Raw genomic sequence first — 19,077 nt, 5'->3', positions numbered from 1 at the left:
GTTGGGGCCTTGACCCTGTAAATGCTGTTTAATAATAGAGAAAAATTAAAAAAACCCCAAACCCTAAAGTTTCTACGAGTTTTAGAGGAAGGAAAAACGTTAAAAATAAAGAAAAACTATGGCTTTGTAACCTTGGTTTCCAAGCACTTCAGTGCCTTTAGCTGGATTTCTGTTGGGGGGGGAAGGTTTTGGGGGGGTGCACACCTGGATTTTTTGGGGGGGGGAAGGGGGTTGGAGGAATTTGTGCTCCATGAAAGCTCCGGGCACTGCGAGAGGCTCTCAGGAATCCTTTATTCTTGTAGTAATAATGCAATTAATTAAACTTCTAGTGGTTTAACCCCTGCTGTGCCCTGTCTTTGCTTCACCTGTGGCCTGGGGGGGGGGTCAAGGGGGGGTCCTGTGGCCTCTCCCCCCCCCCCCCCCCCCCAAAAAAAAATCTCATCCCAAGGATTTTGGTCCCCATCCCAAAGCTTTTGGTCCTGCCCCAAAACAGGGGGTGGGGAAGGGGCTGAGTGTCCCCCCCCTTCCTCCTGGTGTCCCCTCCTTCCTCCTGGTGTCCCCTCCTTCCTCTTTGTGTCCCCCCCCCCGAGTGCTGGGACCCCCCCCTTTGATTGAAACCCCCCCTCCCCTCTCCCAGGTGGGTCCTGCCAGCGGGTTTTGTTTTGTTTCTTTTTTTTTTTTAAAATAGAATTTTTTTGGTTTTTAATGCTAAATAATCATCATCAAACGTGACAAATAATTAGTGCTAAACAAAGAGATTGGAGGGGGAGGGGGCACTGAGGGGACACGGGGGGGGGGACACTGAGGGGGGGACACGGGGATGGGGGGGGACACTGGACGCTGTCAGAGCGTCCCCATCTGACCAGCAGGACGGGCTGAGCCTGGGGGGGACATCTGGGGACACTGGGGGGACATTTGGGGGGGACATTTGGGGTGCAGGGGGGGGGTCACTGCTCTTAAAGCCAAGAGAGGGGTCGGACACAAGAGGGGGGGAGAGGGGGATCCCCCCCCGAGCCTGGGGGAGGGAATTTTGGGGGTGTTTTCCCTTCCCGGGGGGGTTGGGAAGGCTCTGGGTCCTCCCCCCCCACCCCCCAACCCCATCCTGGGGAGACACCCCCGGGATCCCCCCCCCGAAATCCCCGGGAATGGAGGCAGGGAAGGAGCGTCCCAGTCCCAAATCCCAAATTCCTGGATCAGGGAGCAAGGAGGAGGAGGAGGAGGAGGAGGAGGAGGAGGAGGAGGAGGAGGAGGAGGAGGAGGAGGAGGAGGCAGCAGCTCCAGGACCCCCCCTGGAATCTCCAGGACCCCCCCTGGAATCTCCAGGACCCCCCCGGCCGTTCCTGCCCATCCCGGGGGGGGATCCCTGCAGGGAAGGGACCGTCGGGATCCGGCTCTGCTGCCCCCCCTCTTCCCATCCCAAACATTCCATGGATTCTGGGGGGGGCTCCAGGACCCCCCCTGAGGGGTTCCCCCCTTTCCTTCCTCCCCCTCCTCCCCCAGCCCCGTTTTCCACATGATTCCATGATTTCCACCAGCGGGAAGGGGGGGGGCTATTTGGGATAGTTTTGTTTGTTTGTGTTTTTTTTTTTTTTTGTCCTGGCTTTTCCTGTTTTTTTTTCCTGTTTTGGTTTTTTTGTTATTTTTTTTCGTTTTTTCTTTCGTATTTTTCTTTTTCTTTTTCCTTTTCCCTCTCGTTGTTTTCCTGTGGGTTTTTTTTTTTTCCTGCGTGTCCTCGGGGTCGGTCCCACCCCTGGGAAGAGTCTCCCGGAGGGGGGAGGAGAGAAGAAAAGACGCCGCTCCCGCTGGAAGCTCCTCCTTTCCCGAGGGCGGGGAGGCGGGATCCGGGGGTGTTTTTTTGGGAATGCGGTCACATGATGCCGTTGGTGAGGTACTGGAAGCCGTCGTAGAGCTTGGTGGTGATGGATCTCATGCTCCCGTCCACCATCTGCTCCACCAGCAGCTGCAGCTGCTCCTCCGTCATGTTCATGTGGAAACGCTCCTTCAGGTTCCGGATGGTCGAGGAGCCGTGGAAACACGGGAGCTGGGAGCCTGGGAATCAGGAATTCGGGAGTCAGGGGGGGAGCTGGGAGCCTGGGAATCAGGAATTCGGGAGTCAGGGGGGGAGATGGGAGCCTGGGAATCAGGAATTCGGGAGTCAGGGGGGGAGCTGGGAGCCTGGGAATCAGGAATTTGGGAGTCAGGAGAGGCTGGGAGAGACAGGGAGTTTGGGAGTCGGGGGGGGGGATGAGAGCCTGGGAATCAGGGAATTCGGGAGTCAGGAGAGGCTGGGAGAGACAGGGAATTTGGGAATCAGTGTGGGAGATGAGAGCCTGGGAATCGGGGAATTTGGGAGTCAGTGGGGGAGATGAGAGCTCCTTTTTCCCGTGGGATTGCCCCTTTCCCACCTTGCTGCCCCTTTTCCCCTGGGATTGCCCCTTTTCCCCTGGGATTGCCCCTTTCCCACCTTGCTGCCCCTTTTCCCCTGGGATTGCCCCTTTCCCACCTTGCTGCATGATCTCCACGATCTGCACCACCCTGTCCATGTGTTTCCTGGCCGCAATCAGCCCCTGCAGCATCAGCATCTTGTAGTAGTTGAACATGTCCCCGTCCAGGCCCCCCATCACCTGGTGGGAGAGGGGAAAAAAACCCGGGAATGGGGTGGGAATTCCCTCCCAACCCCCCCCGGCCGTGCCGGTGCCCCCACTCACGTCCACGAACTCGGAGGTGAGTTTGAAGGCCGAGGTCTCGAAGCCCAGGTTCCGGGGGGAGCTGGAGAGGATGAAGCCGAAGTCGATGTGGATGATGTGGCCCTCGGCGTCCAGCAGGATGTTCCCGTTGTGCCTGGGCACAATTCCCGGGAAACCGCGTCAGTCCCGGGAAACCCCGTCATTCCCAGGAAACCCCATCATTCCCGTTAAACCTTGTTATTCCCGTTAAACCTCATCATTCCCGTTAAACCTCGTCATTCCCGTTAAACCTCGTTATTCCCGTTAAACCTTCTCAGTCCCGGGAAACCTCGTCATTCCCAGGAAACCTCGTCATTCCCGTTAAACCTTGTTATTCCCATTAAACCTCGTCATTCCCATTAAACCCCGTCATTCCTGTGAAACCTTGTTATTCCCAGGAAACCTCGTCATTCCCGTGAAACCTTGTTATTCCCATTAAACCCCGTCATTCCCGTTAAACCTCGTTATTCCCAGGAAACCTCGTTATTCCCGTTAAACCTCGTTATTCCCGGGAAACCTTCTCATTCCCGTGAAACCTCGTCATTCCCGTTAAACCTCGTCATTCCCAGGAAACCTCATCATTCCCATTAAACCTCGTCATTCCCATTAAACCTCGTCATTCCCGTGAAACCTCGTCATTCCCGTGAAACCTTGTCATTCCCGTGAAACCTCGTTATTCCCGTTAAACCTTGTTATTCCCAGGAAACCTTGTTATTCCCATTAAACCTCGTTATTCCCATTAAACCTCGTTATTCCCATTAAACCTCGTTATTCCCATTAAACCATGTCATTCCCATATAAAATATGATTATATAAAAATAAATATATATTTAAATATATATATTAATAAGTTATAAATAATTGTAAATAAATTACATATAATAATAATATATATAAATTTATACATATATTTATATATTCCCATTAAACCTCATCATTCCCGTGAAACCCCATTATTCCTGTGAAACTTTGTTATTCCCGTTAAACCTCGTTATTCCCATATAAAATATGATTATATAAAAATACACATAAATATATATAAATATATATTTTTATATATATTTTATATATATAAAAATACACATATATATTTTATATAAAAATATATATTTATATATCATATTATACAAATAAAATATAATACAATATATAAACATATTTTATATATACATTTTATATATATTTATATATATATTTTTAATATATATTTTATATATAAAAATGCATTATTTATATATTATATATATTATATACATTATATATTGTATATAAATGTATTTATATATTATCTATAAATAAATATAAAAATGCGTTATTTATATATCATATATATTATATAAAAATATATTTATACACTGCATTATATAATATAATAATTATATAATAATATATTATATTTATATATAATGATATAAGATTATACAAATAAATTTATTTATATAACAATTAATTATATTTATTTATATAATCTTTAATGTATTTATAATTTATAATTTACATTTAGAATATAATTCAAAAATATATTTACATTTATAATTTAGTACAAATTAAATAATTATAAATAACAATTATATTAATTTATTTATATAATAAATTATATATTTATAATTTATAATTTATATTTAGAATATAATTTAAAATATAATTTATCTTTATATTTTAGAATAAATTAAACAATTATAAATAATAATAATTATTCATTTACTTATCTAATAAATTATATATTTGTAATTCATAATTGACATTTATAGCATAATTTAAAAATAGAATTTATAATTTATAATTTCTAATAAATCAAATAACTAAATAATAATTAATAATTATTAATTTATTTATATAATAAATTATATAATTATAATTGACATTTATAACATAATTTAAAAATAGAATTTATAATTTCTAATAAATTAAATAACTAAATAAATAATAAATAATTATTAATTTATTTATATAATATTTATTTATATAATGAATTATGTATTTATAATCTTGCATTTATAACATAATTTAAAAACAGAATTTATCTTTATAATTTCTAATAAATAACTGTAAATAAATAATAATTAATAATTATTAATTACTATTCAGTGAGATGCTTTTGTGGGATCTTTTCCTGTGGGTTCCTTTCCCCAAATCCACCATTAAAGGGGAATTTCCGAGGGGGGAAAACACGGGAATTTTTTCCTTGGACACGAACCCGAGGCCCCAAAGGCCTGAGAGAGCCTCTAAAAGCTGTTTGTTGAGGGGTTAAACTGGATTAAATTTAAATTAAATAACTATAAATAATTATTAATTATTAATCATTATTGAGATGCTTTTGTGGGATCTTTTCCTTTGGGTTCCTGTGGGTTCCTTTCCCCAAAACCACCATTAAAGGGAATTTCCAAGGCCCCAAAGGCCTGAGAGAGCCTCTAAAAGCTGTTTGTTGAGGGGTTAAATTGGATTAAATTTAAATTAAATAACTATAAATCATTAATAATTATTAATTATTATTAAGTGAGATGCTTTTGTGGGATCTTTTCCTGTGGGTTCCTTTCCCCAAAACCACCATTAAAGGGGAATTTCTGGGGGGAAAACAGGGGAATTTTTTCCTTGGACACAAAATTGAGACACCAAAGGACTGAGAGCCTTCAAAAATTTGGCTGTTGAGGGGCTAAGCTGGATTAAATAATTATAAATAATTAATAATTCTTAATTACTATTGAGATGCTTTTGTGGGATCTTTTCCCGTGGGTTCCCTTCCCCAAATCCGCCGTTAAAGGGAATTTCCGGGGAGGGAAAACACGGGAATTTTTTCCTCTGGACACAAAACTCAGGCCCCAGAGGCCTGAGAGAGCCTCTAAAAGCTGTTTGTTGAGGGGCTAAACTGGATTAAACTTAAATTAAATATGCCACTATATAAATAATTATTAATTAATAATTAAAGGGAATTTCCGGGGGGGGAAAACATGGGAATTTTTTTCTCTGGACACAAAACTGAGGCACCAAAGGACTGAGAGCCTTTAAAATCTTGGCTGTTAAAGGGTTAAATTGAATTAAATTTAAATTAAATAATTATAAATCATTAATAACTATTAATTACTATTAAGTGAGATGCTTTTGTGGGATCTTTTCCTGTGGGTTCCTTTCCCCAAAACCACCATTAAAGGGGAATTTCCGAGGGGGGAAAACAGGGGAATTTTTTCCTTGGACACAAAATTGAGACACCAAAGGACTGAGAGCCTTCAAAAACTTGGCTGTTGAGGGGCTAAGCTGGATTAAATAATTATAAATAATTAATAATTCTTAATTACTATTGAGATGCTTTTGTGGGATCTTTTCCCGTGGGTTCCTTTCCCCAAATCCGCCGTTAAAGGGAATTTCCGAGGGGGGAAAACACGGGAATTTTTTCCTCTGGACACGAACCCGAGGCCCCAAAGGCCCGAGAGAGCCTCTAAAAGCTGTTTGTTGAGGGGCTAAACTGGATTAAACTTAAATTAAATATGCCACTATATAAATAATTATTAATTAATAATTAAAGGGAATTTCCGGAGGGGGAAAACATGGGAATTTTTTCCTCTGGACACAAAACTGAGGCACCAAAGGACTGAGAGCCTTTAAAATCTTGGCTGTTAAAGGGTTAAATTGAATTAAATTTAAATTAAATCATTATAAATCATTAATAAATATTAATTACTATTAAGTGAGCTTTTGTGGGATCTTTTCCCGTGGGTTCCCTTCCCCAAATCCGCCGTTAAAGGGGAATTTCCGGGGGGGGGAAACAGGGGAATTTTTTCCTTGGACACAAACCCGAGGCCCCAAAGGCCCGAGAGAGCCTCTAAAAGCTGTTTTGTTGAGGGGTTAAACTGGATTAAATGTCAATTAAATAACTATAAATAATTATTAATAAATAATTAAAGGGAATCTCCTGGGGGGGAAAACATGGGAGGAAAACTGAGGCCCCAAAGGCCTGAGAGAGCCTTTAAAAGCTGTTTGTTGAGGGGTTAAACTGGATTAAATTTAAATTAAATACCTATAAATAATTATTAATTATTAATCATTATTGAGATGCTTTTGTGGGATCTTTTCCTTTGGGTTCCTGTGGGTTCCTTTCCCCAAAACCATCATTAAAGGGAATTTCCAAGGCCCCAAAGGCCCGAGAGAGCCTCTAAAAGCTGTTTGTTGAGGGGTTAAATTGGATTAAATTTAAATTAAATAATTATAAATCATTAATAATTATTAATTACTATTCAGTGAGATGCTTTTGTGGGATCTTTTCCTGTGGGTTCCTTTCCCCAAAACCACCATTAAAGGGAATTTCCAAGGCCCCAAAGAACTGAGAGAGCCTCTAAAAGCTGTTTGTTGAGGGGCTAAACTGGATTAAATTTAAATTAAATAACTATAAATAATTAGTAATTAATAATTATTAATTACTATTCAGTGAGATGCTTTTGTGGGATCTTTTCCCGTGGGTTCCTTTCCCCAAAACCACCATTAAAGGGGAATTTCCGGGGGGGGAAAACAGGGGAATTTTTTCCTCTGGACACAAAATTGAGACACCAAAGGACTGAGAGCCTTCAAAAACTTGGCTGTTGAGGGGCTAAGCTGGATTAAATAATTATAAATAATTAATAATTCTTAATTACTATTGAGATGCTTTTGTGGGATCTTTTCCCGTGGGTTCCTTTCCCCAAATCCGCCGTTAAAGGGAATTTCCGAGGGGGGAAAACACGGGAATTTTTTCCTCTGGACACGAAACTGAGGCCCCAAAGGCCTGAGAGAGCCTCTAAAAGCTGTTTGTTGAGGGGCTAAACTGGATTAAACTTAAATTAAATATGCCACTATATAAATAATTATTAATTAATAATTAAAGGGAATTTCCGGGGGGGGAAAACATGGGAATTTTTTCCTCTGGACACAAAACTGAGGCACCAAAGGACTGAGAGCCTTTAAAATCTTGGCTGTTAAAGGGTTAAATTGAATTAAATTTAAATTAAATAATTATAAATCATTAATAACTATTAATTACTATTAAGTGAGCTTTTGTGGGATCTTTTCCCGTGGGTTCCCTTCCCCAAATCCGCCGTTAAAGGGAATTTCCGAGGGGGTAAAACAGGGGAATTTTTTCCTCTGGACACGAACCCGAGGCCCCAGAGGCCCGAGAGAGCCTCCAAAATCCCCCCTAAATCGGATTAATGGGGTTCTCCCACCTGTCCTTGACCTGCAGCAGGTAGCAGACCAGGCAGTACCCGGCGCAGCTCTGCACGAAGTTCCTCTGGGCGCTCAGGAAGGACTCGGTGTTGTAATTCCCGTGCTCCTGCAGGAAATAGTCCAGCAGGGAGAGCAGGGACTGCTTCTTGATCTGGTGGATGGACACGGCGTTGACCACGGGCTCGATCATCCCGCTGTCGGCCGAGATCACCAGGATCTTGTAGGGTTTGATCCACAGCGGGACCCGCTCCTGCTCCCAGATGGACTGCGGGGACAGCGGGGTTCCTCAGCATCCCGGGGATTCCTTGGGATGCCGGGAGTCCTCGGGATCCCAGGGGTTCCTCAGCATCCCAGGAGTCCTCAGGATCCTGGGGATTCCTCAGCATCCCGGGGATTCCTTGGGATGCCGGGAGTCCTCAGCATCCCAGGGGTTCCTCAGCATCCCGGGAATTCCTTGGGATCCTGGGAGTCCTCGGGATCCCAGGGGTTCCTCAGCATCCCAGGAGTCCTCAACATCCCAGGGATTCCTCAGGGTCCCGGGGGTTCCTCAGCATCCCAGGGGTTCCTCAGGATCCCGGGGATTCCTCAGCATCCCGGGGATTTCTCGGGATCCCGGGGAGTCCTCAGCATCCCGGGGATTTCTCGGGATCCCGGGGGTTCCTCAGCATCCCGGGGATTCCTCAGCATCCCAGGGATTCCTCAGCATCCCGGGGATTCCTCAGGATCCCGGGGGTTCCTCAGCATCCCAGGGGTTCCTCGGGATCCCGGGGGTTCCTCAGGATCCCGGGGATTCCTCGGGATCCCAGGGGTTCCTCAGCATCCCAGGGGTTCCTCAGGATCCCGGGGATTCCTCAGCATCCCGGGGATTTCTCGGGATCCCGGGGATTCCTCAGCATCCCGGGGGTCCCAAATCCCAAATTCCCCGACCGGATGTCCCCCCCCCAGACCTCTCCTGTCATTCCCAGTCCTGGAAGTGCCACCTCCTGGTCTCTCTCAGTGCTCCCAGACCTGGAAGTGACCCCCCCCAACCTCTCCTATCATTCCCAGACCTCTCCTGTCATTCCCAAGTCCTGGAAGCGACACCCCCGGGTCTCTCCCAGTGCTCCCAGTCCTGGCAGTGCTCCCATCCCTGTTCCCGGGCTCACCTGGAGCTGTTTGAGCACCTGGAATGCCAGCAGCTCCTGGCGAAGGTCGTCGCCGCACTTGACGATGACGGAGAGGAGCCTCCAGGAGGGGAGGTGTCCGTAGGGAGACCCTTCCCGGATCCTCCTGGAACGGGGGAGAGGGAAAAGGGAAGGTTGGGAACGAGGGGGGATCCCTGATCTGGGATCTCAGGGCACGCCCAGCCCTCCAAAGGGCAGGGAATTCATCCCATTCCTGAATCCTGGAGCACCTCCGGCACAGCCGGGGGTTGTGGGGATGGAGAGGGGCTGGGAATGGGATCCTGTGGGAATGGAGAGGGGCTGGGAATGGGATCCTGTGGGAATGGGATCCTGTGGGAATGGGATCCTGTGGGAATGGAGAGGGGCTGGGAATGGGATCCTGTGGGAATGGATCCTGTGGGAATGGAGAGGGGTTGGGAATGGGTGGGGGGGATTTTGTGGGAATGGAGAGGGGTTGGGAATGAATGGGGGGGATCCTGTGGGAATGGAGAGGGGTTGGGAATGGGGAGGGGGAAGCTCCGGGGCTTTCCCGCTTTCCTTCATGGAATGTGAGGGGGTTGGACACTTCTGGAAGTGCCAAACTTCTTTTGGGAAGAGGCCAAGCCCCGGTGACATCGGAGCTGCCCCACAAATCCCTGGAAAAGGCCCCGCCCAGGAGCAGGAATTTCCCCCTCCCTGCTCTGATCCCGCCCCGGGCAGGGCCAGAAGCCAAGGCCGTGGATAATTCCCTGGGTGACTCCCTGGGATTCCTGGGATGGCCAAAGTCCCCTCCTCACCTGACTTTCTCCTGCCAGGGCTCCTTGAGGGCGACGGCGGACGGATCCTCGGGATCCCTGCGGAAGGAGGTGGGGGTGTGCGCCAGCTGCTCCGACAGCCGCCTCCTGCAACGCGGGAACGCCACAATTCCTTGGATTTGGGGACCGGGAGCATCCCCTGACACCCAAATTCCACCCCCCAGCCCAGCGCAGGACCCCCCTATCCCAGGTTTTGGAAGAGGGGGCGGCTTCTCCCAAGGTTCTCCTGTGTCCAGGGAGACAATTCCAGCTGCTCCCAAGGTGTCCAGGGAGACAATTCCAGCTGCTCCCAAGGCTGAGCCCAGTAGGAATGAGGGTGACACCTCTGTGAGTGCAGCCAGGACCCACCCCAATCCCAAATCCCAATCCCAAACTCCCTGACTGGATGTTCCCAGAGGGATTGAGGGTGACACCCCTGGGAGTGCAGGCAGGGCCAAGTTTCCCCTCAATCCTGATCCCAAATCCCAAATTCCCTGACTGGATGTCCCTGGTGGGAATGAGGGTGACACCCCTGGGAGTGCAGCCAGAGTCCCCCAATCCCAATCCCAAATCCCAAATCCCAAATTCCCTGACCGGATGTTCCCAGCGGGAATGAAGGTGACACCCCTGGGAGTGCAGGCAGGGCCAAGTTTGATCCCAAATCCCAATCCCAAATCCCGAATTCCCTGACCAGATATCCCCAGCAGGAATGAGGGTGACACCCCTGGGAGTACAGGCAGGGCCCACCCCAATCCCAAATCCCTGATCCCGATCCCAAATCCCGAATTCCCGACCGGATGTCCCCGGCGGCGATGAGGGTGACACCTCCGGCCCACCCCAATCCCAAATCCCAATCCCAAATCCCCGATCCCGATCCCCAATCCCAGATTCCCACCGGATGTCCCCGGCAGCGATGAACACGGGCTCCCGGCTCTCCTGGCTCGTGATGCTGTCCACGGAAAACTGGGAGATGTTGTCACAGCTGTTGGTGTGAACCTCTGGAAGCTGGAGAACAGCGGGATTGAGGGGGGAGGGGGACGCTGGGGACGCGATTCCAGCCGGGAATGTCGTCCCAGGGAAGGAGGGGAGGCTCCGGGAAGGGCAGGGAAGGAGTTTGGGAGGCTCCGGATCCGTGGGGGTGGGAGAGGGGTGGGCACAGCAGGGGGAGGGAGAGACACCCCCAGGGCTCTCCCAGTGCTCCCAGTCTCTCCCAGTGACACCTCCAGGTCTCTCCTATCATTCCCAATCTTGGCAGTGACCCCCCCAGACCTCTCCTATCATTCCTAGTCCTGGAAGTGACACCTCCAGGTCTCTCCCATCGTTCCCAATCCTGGAAGTGACCCCCCCCCTCAGACCTCTCCTATCATTCCCAGTCCTGGAATTGCCACCTCCAGGTTTCTCCCCATCACTTCCAACCCTGGAAGTGACACCTCCAGGCCTCTCCCAATGCTCCCAATCCTGGGAGTGACCCCTCCCAGACCTCTCCTATCATTCCCAAAACTCTCCTATCATTCCCAGTCCTGGAAGTGCCACCTCCCCATCACTTCCCATCACTTCTAACCCTGGAAGTGACACCTCCAGGTCTCTCCCATTGCTCCCAATCCTGGGAGTGACCCCCCCAGACCTCTCCTATCATTCCCAGACCCCTCCTATCATTCCCACTCCTGGAATCGCCACCTCTAGGCCTCTCCCATCACTCCCACTCCCACAACCAACCCTCCCACCCCCCTGGAGACTCCACTCCACCCACTCCCCTCACTCCAAACCCCCTTTTCCCATCAAATTCCAACTCCCTTTGTCCCACCCCTCTTCCCGAGGGCCCCATTCCCAGAGCTCCCTCCAGCACCTCCACCTGGAGCTCCCCGATGTCGTCCACGGACCAGGCCTCGTCGTCGTTGTCGTAGTTGGGGACGGTGCTGAAGCTGCCCGTCCTCTGCTCGTGGCTCATCCCCACCTCGGGGAGGTTCTCGGCCGAGCGGGTGCTCCGGATCCGGTTCTCCGGGATCCGGGCGGGAACATTCGCTGTGTCGAAATTGTCACATTCAAGCACTTCCACGTAGATTAAATAGGGAGCCTGAGGGAGGAACGGGGGGAGAGGGGGGGTCAGAGGGAGAGGTGGGATGTTTGGGATCCTTGGGAGGGGGAAAATCCAGGGTTTTCGGTGGATGTGGAGCAGGGAGAAGGGCTGGAGCTTGCGGAGGGGGAATTGGGAGGATGGAGGATCTTGGGGGGGTTTGTCTCCATCCCGGATGCCTCACGCAGCTCCCAGTGCTCCCAGTCCTGGAAGTGACCCCCCCCAGACCTCTCCTATCATTCCCAATCCTGGGAGTGCCCCCCCCAGACCTCTCCCATCATTCCTGGAAGTGTCACCTCCAGGTCTCATTCCCAGTTCCGGCTGTGACACCTCCAGGCCTCTCCCACCATTCCCAGTCCTGGTAGTGACCCCCCCACACCTCTCCCATCATTCCCAGTCCTGGAAGCAACACTTCCGGGTCTCTCCCATCACTCCCAATCCTGGCAGTGACTCCCTCAGACCTCTCCCATCATTCCCAGTCCTGGAAGTGCCATCTCTGGGTCTCTCCCATCGCTCCCAATCCTGGAAATGACTCCCCCAAACCTCTCCTATCATTCCCAATCCTGGAAGTGACTCCCCCCACCCCTCTCCCAAAACATCCCAACCCCAGGAGCCCCAAGCCAACCCCAGGCACCCCTGACCATCCTCCCACCTTTCCATCCCTGCTCCCATTCCCATTCCCACCTTATCCTTGGAGTTGAGCACCACAGCCTGGGAATGGGGCACCCTGGGCACCCTCCCACCTTTCCATCCCTGCTCCCATTCCCACTCCCATTCCCACCTTATCCTTGGAGTTGAGCACCACGGCCTGGGAATGGGGCACCCTGGGCACCCTCCTGCCTTTCCATCCCCATTCCCACTCCCATTCCCACCTTATCCTTGGAGTTGAGCACCACGGCCTGGGAATGGGGCACCCTCCCACCCTCCATCCCCATTCCCATTCCCACCTTATCCTTGGAGTTGAGCACCACGGCCTGGGAGTGGGGCACCCTGACCACGTGGTGCTCGAAGCCGGCCGTGGGCAGCCAGGCCCGGGCGGGCAGTTTGTGGTTGAGCAGCGACAGCTCCGACACCAAACGCTGGGTTTTCTGCTCCTTGGTGGGCAGGGTGGCCAAACGCTTCCCGATGGAAATCAGGGACTGGATGAACTCCCTCTCCGGGGCCAGGCGGGCCGGCTGGAAAAACGGGAATGGGAGGGGGGGGACGGGGCAGGGGAGGGGAAAAGGGGTTGGGGAAGGAAAAAAAGGAGTTGGGGGAGGAAGGATGGAAAGTTGAGGGGGAAAAGGGGGATAGGGAAGGGAGGATTGAAGGTTTAGGAGGAAAAAGGGGATAGGGAAGGGAAAAAGGGGTTGGAGGAGGGAAAAGGGGTTGGGGAAGGAAAAAGGGGGATAGGGAAGGGAAAAAAGGGGATAGGGAAGGAAAAAAGGGGATAGGGAAGGAAGGATGAAAGGTTTAGGGGGAAAAAGGGAATAGGGAAGGGAGAAAGGTGTTAGGAAGGGGAAAAGTCTGCACCCCCCCAGACTCAGCCCTACACCCCCCTGTTCTCAGCCCTACATCCTCCTGAGACTCACCCCTCCAGACCCCCAGACTGAGCCCTACACCCCCCCAGACTGAGCCCTCCATCCCTCTCCAGGCTGAGCTCTGCATGTCATCCCAGGCTGAGCCTTGTAGGCCCCCAAGCTCAGCCCTGTACCCCCCTGTTCTCAGCCCTACACCCTCCCCCAAACTCAGCCCTACACCCCCCCAGACTCAGCCCTACACTCCCCCAGACTGAGCCCTGCATCCCTCTCCAGGCTGAGCCCTGCATCCCTCTCCAGGCTGAGCCCTGCATCTCTCCCCAGGCTGAGCTCTGCATGTCATCCCAGGCTGAGCCTTGCAGCCCCCCCAGACTCAGCCCTACACCCTCCCCCAGACTCAGCCCTGCACCCCCCCAGACTCAGCCCTGCACCCCCCCAGACTCAGCCCTGCACCCCCCCGGCCTCACCTCCTCGTCGCTCTCCACCTTGGGGTTGCTGGCCGTGCGTTTCAGGTTGCTGCTCAGGCTGATGGAGGCCGTGGCGTCCGACTTGGACCTCTGGTGAGTCCTCTTGGAGGGCGACAGCCCCGTTGTGCCATCCTGGCCCATCCCCGGTGCCCCCACCGCCGCCGAGGAGGAGGAGGAGGAGGAGGAGGAGGAAGGAGGCAGCTCCCGGCGCCGCTGCTGCCCCTGGGCCGAGCTGGGCTTGAGCTCGTCGGAGAGGATGAGGCGGCGCAGCTTGGTGCCGCGGGAGTGGCGCTGGGTGGAGATGTGCATGTCGGAGGAGAGGGCCCCCAGCAGCAGCGCGCACTGCAGCGAGAAGTCGACGCTCTGGCGGCAGCGGTGGACGATGTAGGGCTTGATGGCGTCGCCCACGTCCTCGTCCATGTGGATGTACATGTTGAGCAGCTGCGGGAGGTAGAAGTCCACGTCCTCGTGGCGGAAGCAGAAGAGCCGGTTGCCGATGTAGGCCTGCACGCCGGGCTCCTTGGAGTTGTACAGGTAGGAGATGGCCATGGAGATGTCGAAGAGCTTCGACTCGAAGAGCCGCAGGAGCCACGACTGCTTGGCCGAGTTGTTCTTCTGCCGCCGCCGCGCCGTCTTCACCGTGTTGGCCGCGCCCTCCTCGTCCTCCTCGCGGAGCCGGGGCTCGTCCAGGCAGCGGATCTCGCAGCCCTCGCCGGCGTCCCCGTTGGGGACGGCCCCGTGCAGCAGCTTCACCTTCTCCAGCACCTCCTCGCAGGCCTTCTGGGCCACCTCGGGGTCGATGAGGGCCAGCTCGCCCACGCCCTCCGAGATGACGCTCAGGGACGTCCCCCCGTTGTTCCCTTGGGGCGCCGGATCCGGGCCGGGCCCGCGGCGGGGATCGGGATCCGCGCCCGAGTCTCCCATAGCGGCGGCGGGGCGGGACGGCTCAGAGCTGGGGGGAGAACGGGGGGAAACGGGATGAAATCCTGGAGCAGGGACCGGGATCTGGGCTGGGATGGACCCCAAGGGAAGGGGAGCTTTGGTGGGACCTCCTGGAAGAGCCTTTGGAGAAGGGATGAAGTCAAGGAGCAGGGACCGGGATCTGGGCTGGGATGGACCCCAAGGGAAGGGGAGCTTTGGTGGGACCTCCTGGAAGAACCTTTGGAGAAGGGATGAAGTCGAGGAGCAGGGACCAGGATCTGTGTTGGGATGAAGGGGAGGTTTGGTGGGACCTCCTGGAAGAACCTTTGGAGAAGGGATGAAGTTGTGTTGGGATGGGCCTGAAGGGGAGGTTTGGTGGAATCTCCTGGAAGAACCTTTGGAGAAGGGATGAAGTTGTGGAGCAGGGACTGGGATCCATGTTGGGATGAAGGGGAGGTTTGGTGGGACCTCCTGGAAGAGCCTTTGGAGAAGGGATGAAGTCGAGGAGCAGGGACTGGGATCTGTGCTGGGATGAAGGGGAGGTTTGGTGGAATCTCCTGGAAAAGCCTTTGGAAAGGGATGAGGTGGCAGAGCAGGGACTGGGATCTGGGCTGGGATGAAGGGGAGGTTTGGTGGAATCTCCTGGAAGAGCCTTTGGAAAGGGATGAAGTCAAGGAGCAGGGACTGGGATCTGTGCTGGGATGAAGGGGAGGTTTGGTGGAATCTCCTGGAAGAACCTTTGGAGAAGGGATGAAGTCAAGGAGCAGGGACTGGGATCTGTGTTGGGATGAAGACCCAAATCCTGGATCTTCCAGGTCTTCCAACCCCCTCCCAAAGCTCGGAGAGAGAACTGGGAACATCCCTGGGCACAAACCTCCCCGTTGCCATGACGACCAAACCCACCCAGGAAGCCAAAAAGGAATTATTGTTGCTATTATGGAATTGATATTATTATTATTATTGTTATTATTATTATTATGGAATTCATATTATTATTATTATTACTATTATTACTATTATTATTATGCAATTGTTATTTTGGAATTGTTCTCATTTTTATGGAATTATTGTTATTATTATGGAATTCATGTTATTATTATTGTTGAATTATTATTATGGAGTTGTTATTATGGAATAATTCTCATTTTTATGGAATAATTCTCATTTTTATGGAATAATTGTTATTGAATTGATGGGTGGGACAGGATGGGATGAAGAGGATGGGATGGGATGGGATGGGATGGATGAGATGGATTGAGATAAAACAGAATGGGGGTAAAATATTCTTGGGATAAAACATTCTTGGGATAAAACATTCTTGGGATAAAACATTCTTGGGATAAAAGACAAGCCACGTTGCAAGAAATGCAGGAGGAGAATGAGGAATTCCAAGGCCAAGGGGAGACATCCCTAATTCCCTAATCCTGAATGTCCACAGCAACTCTTAATAATTTTAATAATTGTGAATAAATGATTGGTTGTTTTAATAATGAATGAGCTGCTCCAGCCTGGCATTCCCAGCACTTCCTTCATTCCTTCCTCCTCCACGTGGGAAGGAGGCAAATCCAGGGATTTACATAGAAATGAAAAGAGGTTTTAAAAAAAAAAAAATCCTCAAAGCTTCTCCCACCTCCCAGAGAGAGGGAGGAGTGTCCCAGCCCCTTGGAAAAGGGGTGGATTGGCCAAGGAAGCCCTTCCCAAATCCCACCCACAGACACATCCAGCCTTTTCCCTCTTCCTGGGGCTGGATTCTGATCCCTGAGCCAACCCTTCCACGCCAGCTTCCCAAGCATTCCAAACCCCTGGAGCATTCCAGCCTGGGAATTCTCCTCCTCCTCTTCCTCCTGTGGATCCCAAGGTGCCACATTCCCACACCTGCTTGATTCAGGCAAATTCCCTGTTTTCCAGGTGCTTCTCCAAAGCCTGGCTGGAAACAAGCTGGGAGGAATGACTCCAGGAATGACTCCAGGGCTGATCCCTGGGGATCCACAGGAGTCCAGGAATGACTCCAGGAATGACTCCAGGGCTGATCCTGATCCCTGGGGATCCACAGGAGTCCAGGAATGACTCCAGGAATGACTCCAGGAATGACTCCAGGAATGACCCTGATCCCTGGGGATCCACAGGAGTCCAGGAATGACTCCAGGAATGACCCTGATCCCTCAGGATCCACAGGAGTCCAGGAATGACTCCAGGAATGACTCCAGGAATGACCCTGATCCCTGGGGATCCACAGGAGTCCAGGAATGACTCCAGGAATGACTCCAGGGCTCACCCTGATCCCTCAGGATCCACAGGAGTCCAGGAATGACTCCAGGGCTGACCCTGATCCCTGGGGATCCACAGGGGTCCAAGAATAACTCCAGGGCTGACTCTGATCCCTGGGGATCCACAGGAGTCCAGGAATGACTCCAGGGCTGATCCCTGGGGATCCACAGGAGTCCAGGAATGACTCCAGGAATGACTCCAGGGCTCACCCTGATCCCTGGGGATCCACAGGAGTCCAGGAATGACTCCAGGGCTGATCCACAGGAGTCCAGGAATGACTCCAGGGCTCACCCTGATCCCTCAGGATCCACAGGAGTCCAGGAATGACTCCAGGGCTGACCCTGATCCCTCAGAATCCACATGAGCCCAGGAACGACCTGTTCACACGGAGAACGACGAAGTTCCCAAGGGGAATCCAAACCCTCTGCTCTGGGAAAAGAGCTGGAAAAGCAGCATTTCCCCCCCCACTCCAGGCCTGTGCCCGGTTCCTCCCCCTTTGGGAAGCGAAAAGAAACCAAAAGGGAGGGGATTCAACGCGATTATTTCTCCTCGTTAAAGTTCCCAACAACTCTCAGGCGAAGTTTTAAGGGAGAGGGGGGGAAAAAACATCCCCGAGGAAGGGAGGGGGTAAAAACACACCTTTAGGGCTTTTTAGGTCGGGGTTCGGGGCGACCCCAAAGCTCGGGGAGGGGGAAAGGCCCTAAAATCAGGAGGGACAGCGCGGAAAAGGGGCTGGAAAAGGGTCATTGCGACACTTCCCGGGGGTTGTTTTTATCCCCCCCTCCATCCCCGGGGAAGGGGAAGGGATGGCGGGGTCGGGGACGGCGGGGTCGGGGATGGCGGGGTCGGGGATGGCGGTACCTGCAGCGGTCCCATCCCGCGCGGCTCCGCTCGGGGGTCGCCACACACGGGCCGGCGCTCGGGGCGGCTCATCCTGGGCCACGGCGGAAAAAAAAAAATAAAAATATATATAGATGTACAAAAAAAAAAAAATCCCGCGGAACAAACAAACAAACAAACACAAACAACAACAAAAAAAAAAAAAAAGAGCGGAGGAGGCGATTTCGTTATTTCCCTGCGCCACGAAGCGCTCGGCGGAGGAGGAGGAGGAGGAGTAAGAGGCCGATGAGGAAGGCCGGGGGGGGGGTAAGGAGGGAAGGCCTCGCTGTGTGGGGGGGGACCGGGGCGGAGCGAGGCGGGGGCGGCGGCGGGGCCGGGCTCACCTCGGGGCGGGGGGGGGTGGCTGGAGGGGTCGGAGGGGTTGTGGGAGCGGAGCGGGGCCGGAGCGGGGCCGGAGCGGGGCCGGAGCGGGGCCGCTCTCGGAGCCTCCCCAGGCCCGGCCCGGAGCCGCCTCACGGCGCTGAGGGGGCCGCGCGCACAGCGCCCCCTGCCGCACCGGCGGGGCCGCCCGGGGGAGGGGGGGCGTGGCCTGAGCGCGGAGGGGGGGCGTGGTCTGGTCTCCGCCGCGGAACATTGGCTGGAGATGGGGATGTGAGCGGGGCAGGGGGCGGAGGAGGGCGTGGTCTGTGTGGTCAGGGGCGTGGTCTCGGTTCGCCGAGGGGGCGTGGTCCGATGACGAAGGTGACAAGGGGCGCGGTCTCGCCTCACACGGCGATGGAGGGGGCGTGGCAACGCTGTACCAAGGGGCGGGGCATTGGAGCGTCGAGGGGCGTGACCCCGGCGGGGGGGCGTGGCCTCGCTTGTTCCGCCGTTGGCAAAAGCCGGCGTTTTTCGGCGGAAAATCGTCTCTGTCGTCACAGCGCCACTCCCCGTGTCCCCTCCCACTGTCCATGTCCCCTTCCCCACTCCCCGTGTCCCCTCCCACTGTCCATGTCCCCCCGAAACCCTCCGTGTCCCCTCCCTACTCCCCGTGTCCCCTCCTCACCCCCCATGTCCCCCCAAACTCCCCGTGTACCCTCCCACTGTCCATGTCCCCCTCCCACCCTCCGTGTCCCCCCCCAACTCCCCGTGTCCCCTT

The 19,077-nt window shown here is 52.2% G+C and overlaps 1 protein-coding gene across 3 annotated transcripts; it reads right to left on the bottom strand.

Moving 5' to 3' along the window:
- Positions 1–1,663: 1,663 nt before the first annotated feature.
- PI4KB (phosphatidylinositol 4-kinase beta) lies at positions 1,664–18,095 on the bottom strand. Of its 3 annotated transcripts, none has more exons than XM_027750248.2 (11): positions 17,961–18,095; positions 13,911–14,862; positions 12,874–13,101; positions 11,705–11,926; positions 10,748–10,857; positions 9,856–9,960; positions 9,062–9,185; positions 7,916–8,181; positions 2,709–2,841; positions 2,504–2,624; positions 1,664–2,049 (listed from the first exon to the last, which is right to left on the bottom strand). In XM_027750248.2, the coding sequence occupies exons 2-11, from the start codon at positions 14,832–14,834 to the stop codon at positions 1,868–1,870; spliced, it is 2,415 nt and encodes an 804-aa protein (XP_027606049.1). In that variant the 5' UTR covers positions 14,835–14,862; positions 17,961–18,095; the 3' UTR covers positions 1,664–1,867. The 3 variants fall into 3 exon arrangements, with proteins under 3 accessions (XP_027606049.1, XP_027606048.1, XP_027606050.1); XM_027750247.2 differs by having other exon boundaries at positions 11,699–11,926; positions 17,961–18,093; XM_027750249.2 differs by lacking the exon at positions 1,664–2,049 and adding an exon at positions 2,117–2,175 and having other exon boundaries at positions 11,699–11,926; positions 17,961–18,094.
- Between the last annotated feature and the right edge of the window lie 982 nt (positions 18,096–19,077).

Source organism: Pipra filicauda, unplaced genomic scaffold (genome assembly GCF_003945595.2).
Source record: "Pipra filicauda isolate LSUMZ 115617 unplaced genomic scaffold, ASM394559v2 scaffold784_size98877_pilon, whole genome shotgun sequence".
Lineage (NCBI taxonomy): Eukaryota > Metazoa > Chordata > Aves > Passeriformes > Pipridae > Pipra > Pipra filicauda.
Note: the sequence above shows the minus strand (reverse complement) of the source record. Positions and strands in the feature narration are given on the sequence as shown.

Coding starts and splice junctions, on each gene's coding strand:
- PI4KB (XM_027750247.2), bottom strand. CDS start 14,834: ATGGGAGACTCGGGCGCGGATCCCGATCCCCGCCGCGGGCCCGGCCCG. Junction 8,182..9,061: donor AGGTGCTCAAACAGCTCCAG/GTGAGCCCGGGA, acceptor CTGTCCCCGCAG/TCCATCTGGGAGCAGGAGCG. Junction 2,050..2,503: donor CGTGGAGATCATGCAGCAAG/GTGGGAAAGGGG, acceptor CCTGATTCCCAG/GCTCCCAGCTCCCGTGTTTC.